General features: G+C 42.7%; 2 protein-coding genes across 2 annotated transcripts in view; both read left to right on the top strand.

Moving 5' to 3' along the window:
• LOC117811799 overlaps positions 1-853 on the top strand; it is a 59,664-nt gene extending 58,811 nt beyond the window's left edge. The window contains exons 8-12 of the mRNA XM_034682273.1: positions 84-201; positions 285-346; positions 444-569; positions 655-749; positions 842-853. Of these exons, the coding sequence (XP_034538164.1) occupies positions 84-201; positions 285-346; positions 444-569; positions 655-749; positions 842-853 (413 nt within the window). The remainder of the gene's footprint in view (positions 1-83; positions 202-284; positions 347-443; positions 570-654; positions 750-841) is intronic.
• A 1,133-nt stretch (positions 854-1,986) lies between these two features.
• Positions 1,987-16,815, top strand: LOC117811348. The gene is made up of 6 exons (XM_034681582.1): positions 1,987-2,022; positions 2,357-2,515; positions 2,604-2,800; positions 3,435-3,564; positions 11,326-11,519; positions 16,035-16,815. The coding sequence occupies exons 2-6, from the start codon at positions 2,420-2,422 to the stop codon at positions 16,276-16,278; spliced, it is 861 nt and encodes a 286-aa protein (XP_034537473.1). The 5' UTR covers positions 1,987-2,022; positions 2,357-2,419; the 3' UTR covers positions 16,279-16,815.
• The last annotated feature ends 641 nt before the right edge of the window (positions 16,816-17,456 follow it).

The following is a 17,456-nucleotide window of genomic DNA, read 5'->3' as shown; positions in this document are numbered from 1 at the left end:
TTCATCACTACAGCGTGACATATTGCAAATTAAACCTGGCAGTTTGTGAATAAAGTGAGTGAGAATGATCCTTCTTCTTGCAGAGTCTCTGGGCCCTGAGAATGTCGAGGCATTCACTGCAACGTTAGTGTCGATGAGCAAGTCCAAGTCCTCTCCTCACGTGAGCTGCCTCAGCATGAATCGGCGTTCCCTCAAGCTCAGGTGGAGACTCTCAGATGCAAAACAAGAATATATAAAAGCAAAATGAAGCCTTTTATGAATGATGTGACCTTTTTCCACCTCAGGAACAACAGCCAGAATATCTCTGCACAGAGGAACTCCCAGCTAATAGAGATCACCATCAACGGTGAGTGCATGGGTTAGTGGAGAGGTCGAATATGTGTCTGATGAGCTGAAACACATCAACCTGCTTCCTTAACTCTTACTGTCGTGTCGTGTTCCAGCATCAGAGCGAATCGTTCATCTCAGAACCCCGAAGGAAACAACAGTTGGAAAAATCATGGACTCATGTATGAAGATGTTGGGAATGACGGAAGACAAGAGCCTCTTCATACTGAAGGAAAAAGAAGGTGGGAAATAAAAGAAGAGAAGTGCATGAAGTGGTCTTTATCACTGAAACAGACACTGAGTGTGTGTGTGTGCTTTGATTCAAAGATTCAGCAGAGGACCTTCTGTTGGAGCAGCAGATTGGGAGTCTGCTGACATCGACTTCTGATAACAGACAGCTGGAGCTCCACATGTGCAAAAAGGTGACATTATTAAGCTGACAGATATATGTAAGGCACCAGGCTTTAACTCACCAGAGTCTGAGTGAAAATAAACATCCGTGTCTGTGTCACAGATCTGGATCTGATAGGTTTCTATTCTAGTCAGTGTGTTAACTTCCACTGGATCCGCTCTGGAGCACGACGCTTCAATCTCAACAGAGCAGATGGAGCGGGACAGGAAGTCAGGTTTCACCAAAACAAAATGAAAACATCCGGTTAATTTTCAGAATAAAACACTCTGTGTTATCACCAGATCGTATTTCACTTAACTACAACAACAAACAGTCCCTCCAGGAAGTTGCGATTTCGCGATCACAACTATCAACGCAAATTCAACCAATCAGCGCGATTTTTTCGCGGCCTTGCAATTTTATACAATCACCGCAACTTTCTCGCAACTTTGACCAATTACCTTAATCTCAGCCCCTGCACGTCATCAGTTTTGTCATCAATTTCACTTCCTTGGAACATAAACATAAGTCCTCACTTGATCGGCACTTTTCAACAACAAAACACGCAGAGAGAACGGGTGAAGAGAGGGGACAGCAGGCAGGACAAGTGACCATGACAACGTTGTTATTTATAGATTGAGGGGCTCAGTGTTAGCTTGGTCTCTACCTGCAGCAGGTGTACTTCATGAACCAGCTCTCCTCACCTCCATGCATCTGTCTCATCTTCATTGATGATTTTTACCCCCCGGTGTGCGTTAGTGACAAAGACACAACCGGGGGGACGTCTGTTTAATATTTGAGGTTTGCCGTTGTTGCCGCCATCACCGTAAAAAGCTCTGCGTCTACAGCTTGATTTAATCCAGTTTGGTGAGACATCAGACACATTCAGTAAGTTTTGATCAACTCCTGGTCAACAAAGATGCAGATTCATTTCAGAGTGCGTGAACTGCCTGTCAAGTGCCTCTGTCACTGCGAGGTGCATTCAGGGACCGTCGTAAATGTGCAATACAGACTTTTCATGGCATTTTTCTGTGAATAAAGAGAATCAAAACACATTCACAGTGGCCACATTAAGAATGTTTTCTAAAAAAAACTGTAATTTAGAGTATTTACTTGCCCCTGAGATGTTATTGGGGGAAAAAAGCAAAAAAAAAAAAATCGCAACTTGCACAGCAATTTTTTCAAAAAGCTGTCGCAAATTCAGGCTTTTTGGGCCGCAACAATCACAAAAAACTCCCGCGAAATCCTGGAGGGACTGAACAAACCAAAGTCATGATGAGCGGAGCCAGGCCTGGAGTCAACAGGTCAGAGGTTTTCAGAGGACCGGAAAGACAACATGGATGAGGAGAGGAGGAGGAGAATCCTTGATTCAGTGATTACCGCGGGGAAAACCTCGGTCACATGACTCCATCTGTCCGACGGTCCTCATAAATATCCAAGTTAACCCCGCCCACTTTAACCTAGAGTCAGAACATTATCCAAAACTTGACTGATAATATTTCAAAAATGGATTGAAGTTCAGTTTTAATATTTTTATATATCTAATAGTATGTTCATATGACTGTAAATATCATATATAGAACGTTTTTGTTGATTTGGGTCACCAGAGGTTTTAACTTGTTTCCCTTTGCATCATAGGGAAAGTCAGATCCTGCTTCACAAGACAACCAAGGGAGCAACAGCTCGAATGAGAACGGCAACATGAACAAAAACGTCCAAGTGACCCAGCCGGCTAAAGAAGAGAGAATCAGGGAGCTGAACCAGCAGGTGGATTCTCTCCAAAACGTCATCCTGCAGGTTAAAATATCTCATTTATGCTGATAAAAACACAGAGATGCAGATAATGGTATAGGATGAGCTCTACACTTATCCTCTGACTCCACAGGTCCAGGAGCTCCACCACGGTCTGGTGGCGTTCTGCTCTGAGTTAAAGAGCATGGACGGAGACGCGAGCGCGGACAGACTCGGCTCTGCTGAGCTGAAGCAGAAACTGGAGCTGGTGAAGAGCCGACTGACCGACAAGAGGCAGAGTCTGCAGACGCTCAGAGACAACGTGAACGACTCGGCTGCTCACAAGAAGAAGTAGGACGGTCTTTACTACACCTTCTGGAGACATGTAGACTTTAGATTAAAGACTCCAAAGTGAGGTTGATCTAAATATTCTGGACTCAACCTAACTTCTGTCGAGCTAGTATATAAACACTGTTAACGCCCATATTAAGCAGCCTTTATTAAAGCATGTTTAACGCTTGGTGCAAAAACACAACTGTACTTCCATCAACTGGAAGTTTGTTGGACTCTGCATTTCCAATATGGCGACCACCATCTTTGGAGACCAATGGGTGGCAACCCTGAGACTATGTCCATGTTTTATACAATCTTGGGTAAAAACAAATCAAGAATAAGTAGACAAGTCTAGTAAATATGAGTCTTTTAAGACTATTTAGGGACATGACTTTGGACTCGCCAAATCCAATGACAGAAAAGAAGGCAGCGGCGATACTTGCACGTCTCTCTAACGTCCGTCAGGAGTTAAATTGCAGATATATGAAGACCTTCCTTGGTGCAAAGCTTTTCAATACCACCAGACAAAAAACTATGTATTATGTTAATTTAAACCTGTTTAATCCTCATAAAACCTTAATTTAATTGAAGTATACTTTTAATGATGCGTATATCTTGTATCTCTCTGTGACGTGTTTCCTGCCCCGTTCAGACAGCTGGACGTCCGTCTCCTGGAGAAGATGAAGCTGAACTGTCAGGTGTTCAAAGAGGAAATCTCCATCGTTCATCTCACCCGACAGGTGGCTCACCTCCAGAGCGCTCTGCAGGAAAGCTATGTGAAGGTAATGTTGGTCAGAATAAATGTACCTACACTTGTTGTGAGTTATTTCCTCGGCTGTGTTATTCAGAAAGCAAAGTGAGGATCAGTCGAGCTTAATCAGCTGCAGGTGGAACATAAGCCTCTTTCACACACGGGCACTGATGTCCTGAACATGCCTGGACATTACTCCGAGAGCGTGCATGGCAGAATGCAAATTTACAAACCAGCTGAACTACACTTAAAATGCCTAATGTCCTGCTGGTTTAACTGGAAACTTTAAATGCAACTAACAGCCGAGTCTCAAGGTAATAAAACTCTAAAAAAAAAACAGCCAAAATTTAGCCCAATGTGTCTAACACGACTCATGTCTCAAGTCAAATTGGTCTGCAGAGTGTTGCTACAGTTAAATGAAGTGTTTAACCACAGCCATGTTGGTTTTCTGGAGCCAGAAGTGACCATATAAGGGAGAGAAGGTGGAGCTTAAAGGTGTAGGCAAACAAGGAGTATAGCTGGCAACGTATTTTTAAGTCATTAGTACTGAAATGAAAATTGTATTAATCCAAAGGTTAGAAATGAGTCCAAGTTGAGCAGAGTGTGGCTACAGTTAGCAGAGCTAGCACCACCAGCCTTCAGTCCTCCTTGCAGGTGAAGGTCCTCATGCCTGTGCTGGTTCCTCATTTCTCTGGTGGTTATATGTCAGTTTAACCAGACACAGCCTAAATACAACTTATCTGTCACCTGTGCTCGTTTACATCCAGGTAGTAGAGCTTCACAGCATTGTAGCAGTAGCCATTAACTAGAGCTGCAGCCCCAGCTAGTGGAGGGAGGCTGAACTGCAGCTTAGACACGATATGTGACCGGCATTTCTAGCATACAATGATACAAATATTGATAATTAGTAGGGGTGTAACGATTCATCTACGACATCGACTTACACTTTTAATAGCATGGCGGACGGCAGAGGAGAAGCCGGCTAGTGAGACATTATCAAGCCACCATCGCGGTCCAGCGTGTGGAAACACTTTGGCTTCTGCAAAGATGGAGATGTTCTAAATAGGTCGCTCGCTGTTTGTGGGATATGTAAAGGTCAAGTAAAGTTACCACGGCAACACCACACATCTATCCAACCACCTACTAAGGCGCCGTGGGATTTCACAAAACGCCAACCGTCCAGGCACCTCTTGGTAAATTGTAAATGGTAAATGGACTTGTACTTAAATAGCGCTTTTCTGATCTGCCTGACCACTCAAAGCGCTTTTACACTACTCGTCACATTCACCCATTCATACCCATTCACTCACTGATGGTAGAGGCTGCTATGTAGTGAGGGGCCATCAGTGTTAGCTAATCTCATTCGTACACATTCACACACCTCTGAACAACAAAGGGAGCAATTCGGGGTTCAGTGTCTTGCTCAAGGACACTTCGGCATGTGACTAGCGGAGCTGGGATCAAACCGCCAACCTTTCGATTGATAGACGACCGACTCTACCCACTGAGACACAGCCGCCCCCTCTTGCAGCGTTCATCAAGGTAACATCAGCTCTGCAGAAGCCTCAGGCCTCACAAGCAATTCATTAATTTATACCTAATTCCCTTTCAAGAAACAACAGGACTCTAGGACTGTCCAGTATCAAGGGATTTATTTCACAATCACTGAATCGTTTTGGATCGTATCGTTCTAAATGAACCAATATCGTCCTTTAATCGTATCGGCAACCACGAATCATGATACGAATCGAATCATTGTTAAAAAGAATTGTTACACCCCTAATGATCAGGTAATTCTAATGAGACATGGACATCCTCACATTCAATGTGCACAAACAGGGTTCCCACGCGTCCTGGAAAAACTGGAAAACCTGGAAAACAGTCGACCAGTTTTCCAGTCCTGGAAAATGGGAGAAAAAGTAAAATGTCCTGGAAAATTATTCCAACATGACTATCTAACAAGGTTAAAAAAAACACATCCCCATTCAACATTTGTGGGCATTTTTGTCATTCAGTTCTACTTAGGTAAATTTCTGCACTGATCCTCTGATTATTATTATTATTTATTTATTTCAGTAAGGAAGCTTCCAGAGTCCTTTGCTGGCTCTTTTGTTTTTTAATTAGCTAATTTAATATTTTTTGAGAAAAGAGAAAGCTGAGATGAGAGTTGCCCATCATTGTTGCTTGGTTGCACTAATAAAGTGAAGTGCTGTACATCTGTGGTTGCATTATTCTATAATCAATTTGCCATCATTTTTAATCATGTAAGAGATGATTGCATGGATAGCCATAGACTGCATGTCTTCAATGTAGACTTCCACTGAGAGGAACATATTAGACTATTTAGGAACTAAATTAGGAACAAAATTTAGCAGCTTGATCATCACTGAAAATGTCCTTGAAATGTCCTGGAAAATGATCTCTGGAAAAGAGTGGGAAAGTTTTATGAAGTTAATATGTAAAAAAAGAAGAAGCAATAACTGCATTCAGTAGTGGAAACTGTATGAAAGAGAATGGAGATGTTGGGATTGCAAACATTATTATAAAATCTGATGTTTTAGGACGTTTCTGCTGCAGTAACAAGATGTTTTCCTGATGTTTTAGAGCTTATTAGAACACGCAGAGGTACCAGTCTTAAGGTCTAGGTTTTAATGGTCGCCCAAAGTGAAAGGTGAACCTGCAGAGTTCACATGTTTGTTAGTTTACATTGTCTAGCGGCAGATTTATCACACTCTGGGAGAGGTGGTAACAACTTCCTGATGTGGGAGACCACAGCAGTAAATATCATATCCATCATCTTTGATCTCCTCTGCACTGTTCCCCTGAGTGACAACACAAAGCCCCTTTCAGTGCTCTCTGTTTCATTAAGCTGTGCAGTTAGTCCCGTTGTGAGAGTGGACACACAAGCCTGAGTGAATTCCTTCAGATGAACACGCACTTTTCCTGAGAAAATCATGTTTAGCGCTGACATCCGAGAGCCTGTGACCATACCAACAATGGAATGTGTGTGACAAAAGCCACTGAGAGGGAGCAAAGGAGAAATGGGCCAGCATGTGTAAAACTATCTCCATCTATCCCCGGAGGAGCCCACTTCTTTTTTAATGTGGCTCTTTTATCCCGTTGGAGAAGCCCTAACGAGGTGCCATGAAAGGACACACGCGGCTTCGGCTTTGAAAGGTGCCCCGTGTCACGTTGCCGCCCCGGGGCCACGCTTTTTTAGGTGCTGAGTTTGTGGGAAAAGCAGCAGCGCTAATGTTTATCATATGACCTAATCAGAGTTAACACACAGGTCAGAGCTGAGGAGCAGCCTGGGAACTGATGGAGCTGCTGCTCTAATAAGGAGCAGACCGCCCTGTATTTGCTCTCGTAGGCTGCCCCGCATTGCAGACAGTAAGGAAATATTTCATCATCGGCCGGCTAATCTCCAGGATCTATTGCGACTGGGGAGCGTCAATAAAGCAGCCGACAGGAAAGGAGAAAGAGAAACCGAGGGGAAGAAGAAAGAGAGGAAAGAGAGGAAGGGAAGGACAACAAGTGACGGAAATGATTTCAAATCACTTCTTCAGCTCGGAACATTTATTAAACCAAACACAGACACCCAAACACAGGAAGCTGGAAGAGTTAATGTTCCCACCTTATCTTTACTCTCACATGTGCAGGAGTGAGGACTAAAAAGTAAAAGAACAAAGCATCAGCATGTTTTGTGAGGAAACATTAGTCCCACACAAAAAAACAAAGTGTGTGTTTCGTATCACAGAGAGGATTCAAAGAGTGGGCCAAAGAAAAGAAAGAGTCAAGAGTTGCTGAGGGGGCTGTGTGACTTTATCTGCAAGGTGAATTATTGTTATGGTTACTTTTATTAATGTAACTATGAAGACTGTAAACAAACAGATATATAAAGAGCTTCTGGAAGAACATCTCAGAGGAGATCAGATTGGTAACTTATTTATCCTCCTTTAAATCTCTTTGTTCTTTTAAAGGAGATGTCACCTGAGCGTGTTTTAATCAAGAGGTTTTTAGTCTTTATCAGGCAGCATCAAAGCATGATTTTATAATTTAGTTTTATATTCTTTTATTTGTATTTTATAGAAATGTAAAATTAAAAGAAAAATGATTGGGAAATCAGTAAATCATCAAATCCTTTTAATATTATTTTTTTCTTATTTTTAAAAAATAATTTTACTCTTTTAATCTTTTGTTATTTGTATTATCCAACCTTGTTTTATTTCTTTTTATTTGTTTTCCTTAAATTTTTCTTTCAATTTCTTTCTTAATTGTAAAGAACTTTGTAACCCTGTTTTGAAAAGACTGCTATTATTATTATTATTATTATTATTATTATTATTATTATTATTATTATTATTGTTATTATTATTATTATTATTATTAATATTATTATTATTTTATTTACTTAATAATACATAATATATTACTTTTTATAATAATAATAATTCAACTTAATTATTATCATTATATTTTATTTTTAAGTTGCAGAAAAAAAAGCTTTATCACAAAATTTTATATTATTTATTTATTTATTTATATTTAATTATTTATTAATATATTATTATCATTGATATGATTATATTTATTATCATTATCCTGCAGAAAAAATCTACTATACCACAATATTTTTTGATATTTCATATGGTATTTATTAATTATTATTATTAGTAGTAGTTGTAGTAGTAGTAGTAGTATTAACTTGCAGAAAAAAAATCTTCAATATCCCATTTTATTTTATTTCATCACTGGGCATGTCATAATTAAATTGTATCAAGACAAATGTTTTCTAATAATTTTGTATTTTTGGGCTTTAAGGGATTCCTTCCCTCAAAGTTTGTAAAAATTTTCTTTGTGTCTTTGTCACAACATTCTCCCCCTGAGTTTAAGAAGACACTGTCACACCTGTCGTGAGCCGCCATATCTCGCCTCACTGATCTTTAATGTTTGAATATTAAACTTTGAATCGCTCACTAAGAGTCAGTGGGACGTGTCTTGTGTGTACTCAGGATGCGTGCCCTGTGTTTGGCCCAGGTAGTCGAGGATTTAATCAGATCTTTTAAATAAACAAGGCAAATATGAAGAGAAAATTCCCTGGCCTCCTGGCTGCTGTCCAACACTGAGGCGAACTAAAAGGGAAAATCATGCGCATTAGGGGGTGCTTTTCAAGGGGCTTCAGCTGCGTTTCCGCGAATATATCCTGTCTGGCCTGCTTGTCTGAGGAGAGGGAGGCCTTAGATTTGACCCCTGACACAGGCAAGGCGGCATCCATTGCTGCGAGGCATTCACATGGCGCAGGGGGGTGGAGGGGGGAGGAGGGGGGAGGAGGGAGGATTGGAATTCAGCGGTCAGACTCACAAGTTTTTACTGATCCCTGCGAGCTACTTTCAGTGTGATCTGCTCCAGAGCTAATCATTACATCTAGGTGGTCCTCTGGTTTTAAAGCAGCATCAATGTAATGCATTGATGACTCCCTTGTTATTGTGTCTGCAGTCTTTGAGGCTTCCTTCCAAGAATTAAGCTGTTACATAATCTCAAAGAAGTTATGACTAACCTTTGAGATCTTACAGATATTTGACCTCATGGTGTTATAAACATTAAAGCTTCAGTGAGGAGTTTTAGCTGGTTGTGAAACAGGCTGCAATTAACACTGATGTGTCTTTATGATCAACAAATGGAGTATAAGAATCAAATATTTCTATATTTATCATAATAATAAAAGTATTTGATGTTCTCTGTTGACCAATCAGAGGCTGGGTTACAAATGTGAATCAGCGCTGTCTTCAAAGAGTGTTGGAAGAGAAAAATCAAGCTGTTTTTAATAAATGAGTTTTGCACAATATTGGATATTTGACGATATCTTAGACACCAATATTTTCAAACTCAATTTGGTGACAGACCTGTTGTCATACTTGACTATTGCAACTCTCTTCATACCTGTCTCATCCTCGAATGTCTCCATCTCGGCTAAAATGCTGCAGCAAGAAAACATAGAGATCATATCTCTCCTGTTCTGGCACACCTGCACTGGTTATCTCTAAGTTTTAGAACTGATTTTAAGGCACTAAAGGGTCCAGCCCCTTTTCCAGCCTAGTGACACTCCCTGCATGGTTCAAAGACTCAGCTGTTTAAAGTAAAGCTTGGTTTATACTTCTGCTGCAAATCGATGCCATAGCCTGCGTCGTAGGTCCACGTAGCCTGACATGCACCTCCTAAAAATGTAACCACGCATCGCAAGGTTGCGGACCACAAGCCCTGTGATTGGTCGGCTGGACGGCATTATACTTCCTGCTTTTACAGCATGTCTTGACATATAGTCGGCCGTGCATTTAATCATCATGTAATAGTCGATTTATAATGGGGCGCCGTTGGCTTAGTGGCCTAAGCTGCCGCCCCATGCAGAGGCTATAGTCCTCCTTGCAGCGGTCACAGGTTCGACTCCCAGGCTCAACCATTTAGTGCATGTCTTCCCCCACTCTCTGCTCCCTACACTTTCTGTCTCTCTTCAGCTGTCCTTTACATTAAAGGCAGAAATGCCCAAAAATATAGCTTAAAAAAATGTGTTGCTGTATGATAAACGGCATCATGTATCAGCTCTAAATCAACATAATGTGTTTGGAATCGCTGAGAAAAAACAGACGACCTGACCATGAAAGAGACCACACTGCCCTCAAATATTTTGCCGTAGTTGCAGAACAACGTGGACGCAGAAGTATAAACCAAGCTTATGTCATACCCCTGCTTTCTGTGTACATCAGAACCACTTGCTGTAATTAGAATTAACTTGTGCACTAGGGTTAGAGGTGTAAAACAATGCACCAACCACCTTCCATGGTTAGGGTAAGGTATGAAGACTGAGTGGTTAGGGTTAGGGTCAGGGTTAGGTATGAAGACTGAGTGGTTAGAGTTGGGGTCAGGGTTAGGGTTAGGTATGAAGACTGAGTGGTTAGGGTTAGGGTCAGGGTTAGGGTTAGGGTTAGGTATGAAGACTGAGTGGTTAGAGTTAGGGTTAGGTATGAAGACTGAGTGGTTAGGGTTAGGGTCAGGGTTAGGGTTAGGTATGAAGACTGAGTGGTTAGGGTTAGGGTCACGGTTAGGTATGAAACCCGAATGGTAAGGGTTAGGGTCAGGGTTAGGTATGAAGCCCGAGTGGTTGGGGTTGGGGTTAGGTATGAAGCCCGAGTGGTTGGGGTTAGGGTCAGGGTTAAGTTAGGTATGAAGCCCGAGTGGTTGGGGTCAGGGTTAGGTATGAAGCCCGAGTGGTTGGGGTTAGGGTCAGGGTTAGGGTTAGGTATGAAGCCCGAGTGGTCAGGGTAAGGTATGAAGCCCGAGTGGTTGGGGTCAGGGTTAAGGTTAGGTATGAAGCCCGAGTGGTTGGGGTTAGGGTTAGGTTTGAAGCCTGAGTGGTAAGGGTTAGGGTCAGAGTTAGGGTTAGGTATGAAGCCCGAATGGTTAGGGTTAGGGTTAGGTATGAAGCCTGAGTGGTTGGGGCTAGGGTCAGGGTCAGGGTCAGGGTTAGGTATGAAGCCCGAGTGGTCAGGGTTAGGGCAGAGAGCGGTTGAGGCGTTAGATTGCAATCAGGTCCCTTATAGTGCCTTTTATCCTCTTTATGTCATTCTTAAGCAACTCTTCTGTTCTTATATCTGACTGTTGAAATGTTTTTAGCTTTAGTTGATATGTTTTCTGTCATTGTTGTTGAATCCACTAAGATGGCCTCCGTCTTCAAAGTAGGAACACATCACACTAAAGCAGCGTATGCCTTACATCTACCCATCTTTCTGTGATTCAGGAGAAAGCTCGGAAAAAGAGTCTTGCCATCGGCAGCCTGAGTCAGCTGGTGTCGCCGCAGTCTCCCGCCATGCTGCTGGTTGTTCAAGAGAACCTGAACCCTGACGGCCGTTATGGCTTTACCTGCTGCTTCAGAGAAGGCAGCGGACTCGTGGTGGTGAAGGCGGACCACTCTAACCTCTGTGTGGACGACAGGTAACACATGAACACACACCGGGTTATGTATTCAGGCTTAATGACAAACGGTTTGGTTAAAGTTCACAAGAGGCCACCTCGCCGCTGAGCTCATCCCTCCCCTTTCTGTCATCACTCTGTTTTTCTCTTCCCGGTAGCTATGGAAACCCATCAGATATTGGCGCCAAAACAAGCAAACAGTGCCGTGTAATACTTGGACGCACAAGAGAGTGAAAGCAGCAGATGAAAGAATTTTGTATAATTAAGTAATTACTGCGTTAAAACATGTACATGCTTATAAACCAAACACTCTCTGACACGTGAGTGCACACCACACACACACACACACACACACACACACATATATACACACACACAGTGCGGCTGACATCACTCTTTGGGAGCATCCTGCCAAAGACAGAGAAAGGTGCATGACAGTGCAGAGACAGGAAAGTCTTTGAGCCTCGCTGTGTGTGTTCATCTATGCCAGCTAATGAAAACACACCACAGATTGATATTTCTCTGTCAGATTTTATCCACATTGCCATAAATTAAAACTTATTAAGGGGATTTTTCAAAACCTTTGTGCAGAGGGGATTTTTAAAATATTTCAGTCTCTGTGATTTGTGCATTATTTGTATTTATTTGTTTCTAGTTAAACAGGATTAAAGACGTTTTCCTTTGCTGTAGTGAGATAAACATTTCATATTATGACAGATTTGAGAGATTTGCTCTATAGGGTTTACAGATATTAAGTTTAAGTTGAGAAAATAATGTTATTAAAGATAATGTAGACACCACAGGAATAAAAGAAGACAATCTAGCCGACCTGATGTCACCAACACGCCTCTAATTTGACATTTTGGACGCAAAATCTTGTAATTTTTGGCGCCAGAAGTTACATTATCTGGAAACGGAGCTGATGCACATTCGCCTGTTCTGCCAATGTTTAACGTCTAACTGGAGGCTTGAGAAGCGAGACTGAAGTTTGAGTTGAGTGGTGTCTTAAATAAGTTGTTTGAGGTATTTGCAAGCAGATGTCTCTTTACTGAGATTAAATAAAGCTAAATCATTGTCAGGTAATTGCTGATGGGAGTCTGGGTCGCACAACAGCCAATATGTTTCACTTCTTTTGCTCTCAACACAGGCTGATCCCTGTGTCAAAACTTCCTTCAACACAGTTGTTCCCAAAGTGGGGTCCTGGGACCCCTGTGGGTCCACGAACCATAGCGTGGGGGTCCGTGAAATAATTTGAATACATTTCTAATAATCTATAAAATTGTGCTGTGTCATTAAAAACAGCATATACACCATTGTTATGATACCATTTGTGAGTCTTGCTACTGTTAATTTTCTGAAAGCGTTTAAGATCAATTACTTGAAAAGTCTAAATGCTGTCATGTTGAGTCCACAAGGAATGAAATGACACTCTGTTTTAAAGGATACAAGTGGGATTTACTGGATTCAGATTGAAGTGTTATCTGTTTATCACTATGGTACAGGGTTAGGGTTAGGGATAGGATTAGGGTTAGGGTTAGGGTTAGGGTTAGGGTTAGGGTTAAGGTTAGGGATAGGGTTAGGGTTAGGATTAGGGTTAGGGTTAGGGTTAGGGTTAGGGATAGGATTAGGGTTAGGGTTAGGGTTAGGGTTAGGGTTAGGGTTAAGGTTAGGGATAGGGTTAGGGTTAGGATTAGGGTTAGGGTTAGGGTTAGGGTTAGGATTAGGGTTAGGGTTAGGGTTAGGGATAGGGTTAGGGTAGGATTAGGGTTAGGGTTAGGGTTAAGGTTAGGGATAGGGTTAGGGTTAGGATTAGGGTTAGGGTTAGGGTTAGGGTTAGGATTAGGGTTAGGGTTAGGGTTAGGGATAGGGTTAGGGTTAGGGTTAGGGTTAGGATTAGGGTTAGGGTTAGGGTTAGGATTAGGGTTAGGGTTAGGGTTAGGATTAGGGTTAGGGTTAGGGTTAGGATTAGGATTAGGGTTAGGGTTAGGGTTAGGGATAGGATTAGGGTTAGGGTTAGGGTTAGGGTTAGGGTTAGGATTAGGGATAGGGTTAGGATTAGGGTTAGGGTTAGGGTTAGGGTTAGGGTTAGGGTTAGGGTAGGATTAGGGTTAGGGTTAAGGTTAGGGATAGGGTTAGGGTTAGGATTAGGGTTAGGGTTAGGGTTAGGGTTAGGATTAGGGTTAGGGTTAGGGTTAGGGATAGGGTTAGGGTTAGGGTTAGGGTTAGGATTAGGGTTAGGGTTAGGATTAGGGTTAGGGTTAGGGTTAGGGTTAGGGTTAGGGTTAGGATTAGGATTAGGGTTAGGGTTAGGGTTAGGGATAGGATTAGGGTTAGGGTTAGGGTTAGGGTTAGGGTTAGGATTAGGGATAGGGTTAGGATTAGGGTTAGGGTTAGGGTTAGGGATAGGGTTAGGGTTAGGGTTAGGATTAGGGTTAGGGTTAGGGTTAGGATTAGGGATAGGGTTAGGGTTAGGATTAGGGTTAGGGTTAGGGTTAGGGTTAGGGTTAGGGTTAGGGTTAGGATTAGGATTAGGGTTAGGGTTAGGGATAGGATTAGGGTTAGGGTTAGGGTTAGGGTTAGGGATAGGGTTAGGGTTAGGGTTAGGATTAGGGTTAGGGTTAGGATTAGGGTTAGGGTTAGGGTTAGGGATAGGATTAGGGTTAGGGTTAGGGTTAGGGTTAGGGATAGGATTAGGGTTAGGGTTAGGGATAGGATTAGGGTTAGGGTTAGGATTAGGGTTAGGGTTAGGGTTAGGATTAGGGTTAGGGTTAGGGTTAGGGTTAGGGATAGGATTAGGGTTAGGGTTAGGGTTAGGGTTAGGGTTAGGGTTAGGATTAGGGTTAGGGTTAGGGTTAGGGTTAGGGTTAGGGATAGGATTAGGGTTAGGGTTAGGGTTAGGGTTAGGGTTAGGGTTAGGGTTAGGATTAGGGATAGGGTTAGGGTTAGGATTAGGGTTAGGGTTAGGGTTAGGGTTAGGATTAGGGTTAGGGTTAGGGTTAGGATTAGGATTAGGGTTAGGGTTAGGGTTAGGGTTAGGGTTAGGATTAGGATTAGGGTTAGGGTTAGGGTTAGGGATAGGATTAGGGTTAGGGTTAGGGTTAGGGTTAGGATTAGGGATAGGGTTAGGATTAGGGTTAGGGTTAGGGTTAGGGATAGGGTTAGGGTTAGGGTTAGGATTAGGGTTAGGGTTAGGGTTAGGATTAGGGATAGGGTTAGGGTTAGGATTAGGGTTAGGGTTAGGGTTAGGGTTAGGATTAGGGTTAGGGTTAGGGTTAGGATTAGGATTAGGGTTAGGGTTAGGGTTAGGGTTAGGGATAGGCTTAGGGTTAGGGTTAGGGTTAGGGATAGGGTTAGGGTTAGGGTTAGGGTTAGGGTTAGGATTAGGGTTAGGGTTAGGATTAGGGTTAGGGTTAGGGTTAGGATTAGGGTTAGGGTTAGGGTTAGGGTTAGGGATAGGATTAGGGTTAGGGTTAGGGTTAGGGATAGGATTAGGGTTAGGGTTAGGGATAGGATTAGGGTTAGGGTTAGGGTTAGGGTTAGGGTTAGGGTTAGGGATAGGATTAGGGTTAGGGTTAGGGTTAGGGTTAGGGATAGGGTTAGGGTTAGGGTTAGGATTAGGGTTTGGGTTAGGGTTAGGGTTGGAACCAGAACTAAAATTAAGCAAACAGAACCAGAACCAAACTCATGCAAACAGAACCAGAACCAAACTCAAGCAAACCGAACCAAAACCGAACCAGAACCGAACCAGAACCGAACCAGAACTGAACGGAACCAGAACCGAACCAGAACAGAACCGAACCAGAACTGAACGGAACCATAACTTAATGGAACCAGAACCGAACCAGAATCGAACCAGAACTGAACCGAACCAGAACCGAACCAGAACTGAACCAGAACCGAACCAGAACCGGACCAGAACCGAACCGAACCAGAACCGAACCAGAACCGAACCAGAACTGAACCAGAACCGAACCAGAACCGGACCAGAACCGAACCAGAACCGAACCAGAACCGGACCAGAACTGAACCAGAACTGAACCAAACCAGAACCGAACCAGAACCGGAACAGAACCGAACCAGAACCGAATCAGAACCGAATCAGAACCAAACTCAAGCAAACAGAACCAGAACCAAACTGTAGCAATGTCCTCAGGTTGGCATTGAGAAGAATCAGATGCCTCAGCTTGGATGGGCTGATCTGATTTTTCCTCTCAGTGAGAATTTGCCTGGTCTTTGAGAAGAACTCTAACCCTAACCCTCTCAGAAGGAACAGATGATTTTATAGGGGGTCAGTACTCGAGCTGCGGCGTTTTAGACCAGCTTCAATATAATTCACATATTTTTGGAACCAGTGGAGTCGCCCCCTGTTGCCCTTTGGAAAAAATGCAGGTTTGAGGCATTTCCACCCTGGAGTTACTTTCTTACTCAAGAGGTCGCTTTATTTACTTTTAGTAACTTGTAATAAGATGTCGTTGGACTTCTCATTTTTCAAGTTGTTTTGAAATAACTTCTGAATGTGTGTCTTTGGCTTTGCAGATTGGTGGAGGTGAACAGCGTTCCAGTGATTAACTCCACAACAGAAGAGCTGACAGAGATCCTGCGGCAGGGACCCAGCGCTCAAATTGTGGTTCTCCGCCAGCCCTCCCCTAGCCTCACCTCCCAGATACACCCTCTCCTCCTGCAGCACATGGTCAACCCTGATCCCATCCCATCAATCTGGACTGAAAAGAATACGGCTCCACTGGAAACTACTCCACAACGGAAAGTGATGGCCATCTGATGATAAAGAGGAAGGATGTGAAGAGACAGAAACATTGGTGGAAGATGGATCCAGGGTTCCAACTATTTCCTAGAGATCAATACAACAAGAACAATGGAGGAACAGCTGTATTTGACACTATGGTGGTTAAAACTTAAAGGTTTTGTGTAACCTGTTGTTACACAATTCATGTCATGATATAGTTGGTGCAGCACTGGTAGTTGTGTTCGCCCAGCATTAGCCAAGGTTTGGCTGCCATTCTAAGTTCTAACACTTTGGCCTTCCTCATCAAACTCTCCCAATAATGCCCCAAAACCCATCTGAAACAAGCACTCCAAGCCAGAACTGGATCCCAAACTTTAAACCTTTGCATGCCAAACACTTAACTGAAACTACTGCAACCAGCAGTGACTCATAATTTGACATCCAATCAGCAAATAGCGAAATGGCCATTCTATTTAAAATGCTCTGCCTGCCTTCTCCTGCTGCTCCCCCTGCAAGCCACTTCACCTCCTCCACCCTAGCTCCTCCTTCCTGCTGTGTCTGATTTGATCAGTGTCATATGTATTGTCAGTGATAGTCCGTTTGGGGTCTTTGCTGCTGCTCTCCCTGCCTTGGCTTTACATGTATGTACACAAAAGAGAGGGGAGGTGTGCTCTCCCCGCCTCAGGCTTTGGCATTCCACATAGGCACATGGAAGGGCAGGGAGCTCCCAGAACAGAGCCATACCACCAAATATAACTTATTGCATACAGATATTAAATCATTTTGATGAGAGCGGTCCTGACTGGCATCATTTAGCCCTTTAAGATGATGCTGTCGTCTCTGTTGGAGAACTTTTTCATGTGTTTTCAATGACTGGAGAATTGTTGGACTGTTTTCCAGGATGCGTGGGAACCCTGCAGATCTGTCAGTGTTCCTTAAAAGTTGGTTATTTACCCCCATATGTAAAGATGTTTATTGTGTTTATAAAACGGTTTCATAGATTGTTGCCAAATGCATCTTAGTCAGAAATGTCCTGTAGTTATAAAGCTGTGTTTTTGTGTTATTTGACGTCTTCTCTTTTAAAGCTGCACCACATGTCCATCATTTTGTTCCTGGTAGAAATTATTGTATCATTAACCATATTGTTTCAATGTATGAGCAGAAGAATGCCCATGAAAATACTCCAAGGATAAAGTCATGTTTTCAATCTCTTC

Source organism: Notolabrus celidotus, chromosome 4, assembly GCF_009762535.1.
Source record: "Notolabrus celidotus isolate fNotCel1 chromosome 4, fNotCel1.pri, whole genome shotgun sequence".
NCBI classification, from domain to species: Eukaryota; Metazoa; Chordata; class Actinopteri; order Labriformes; family Labridae; genus Notolabrus; species Notolabrus celidotus.
Note: the sequence above shows the minus strand (reverse complement) of the source record. Positions and strands in the feature narration are given on the sequence as shown.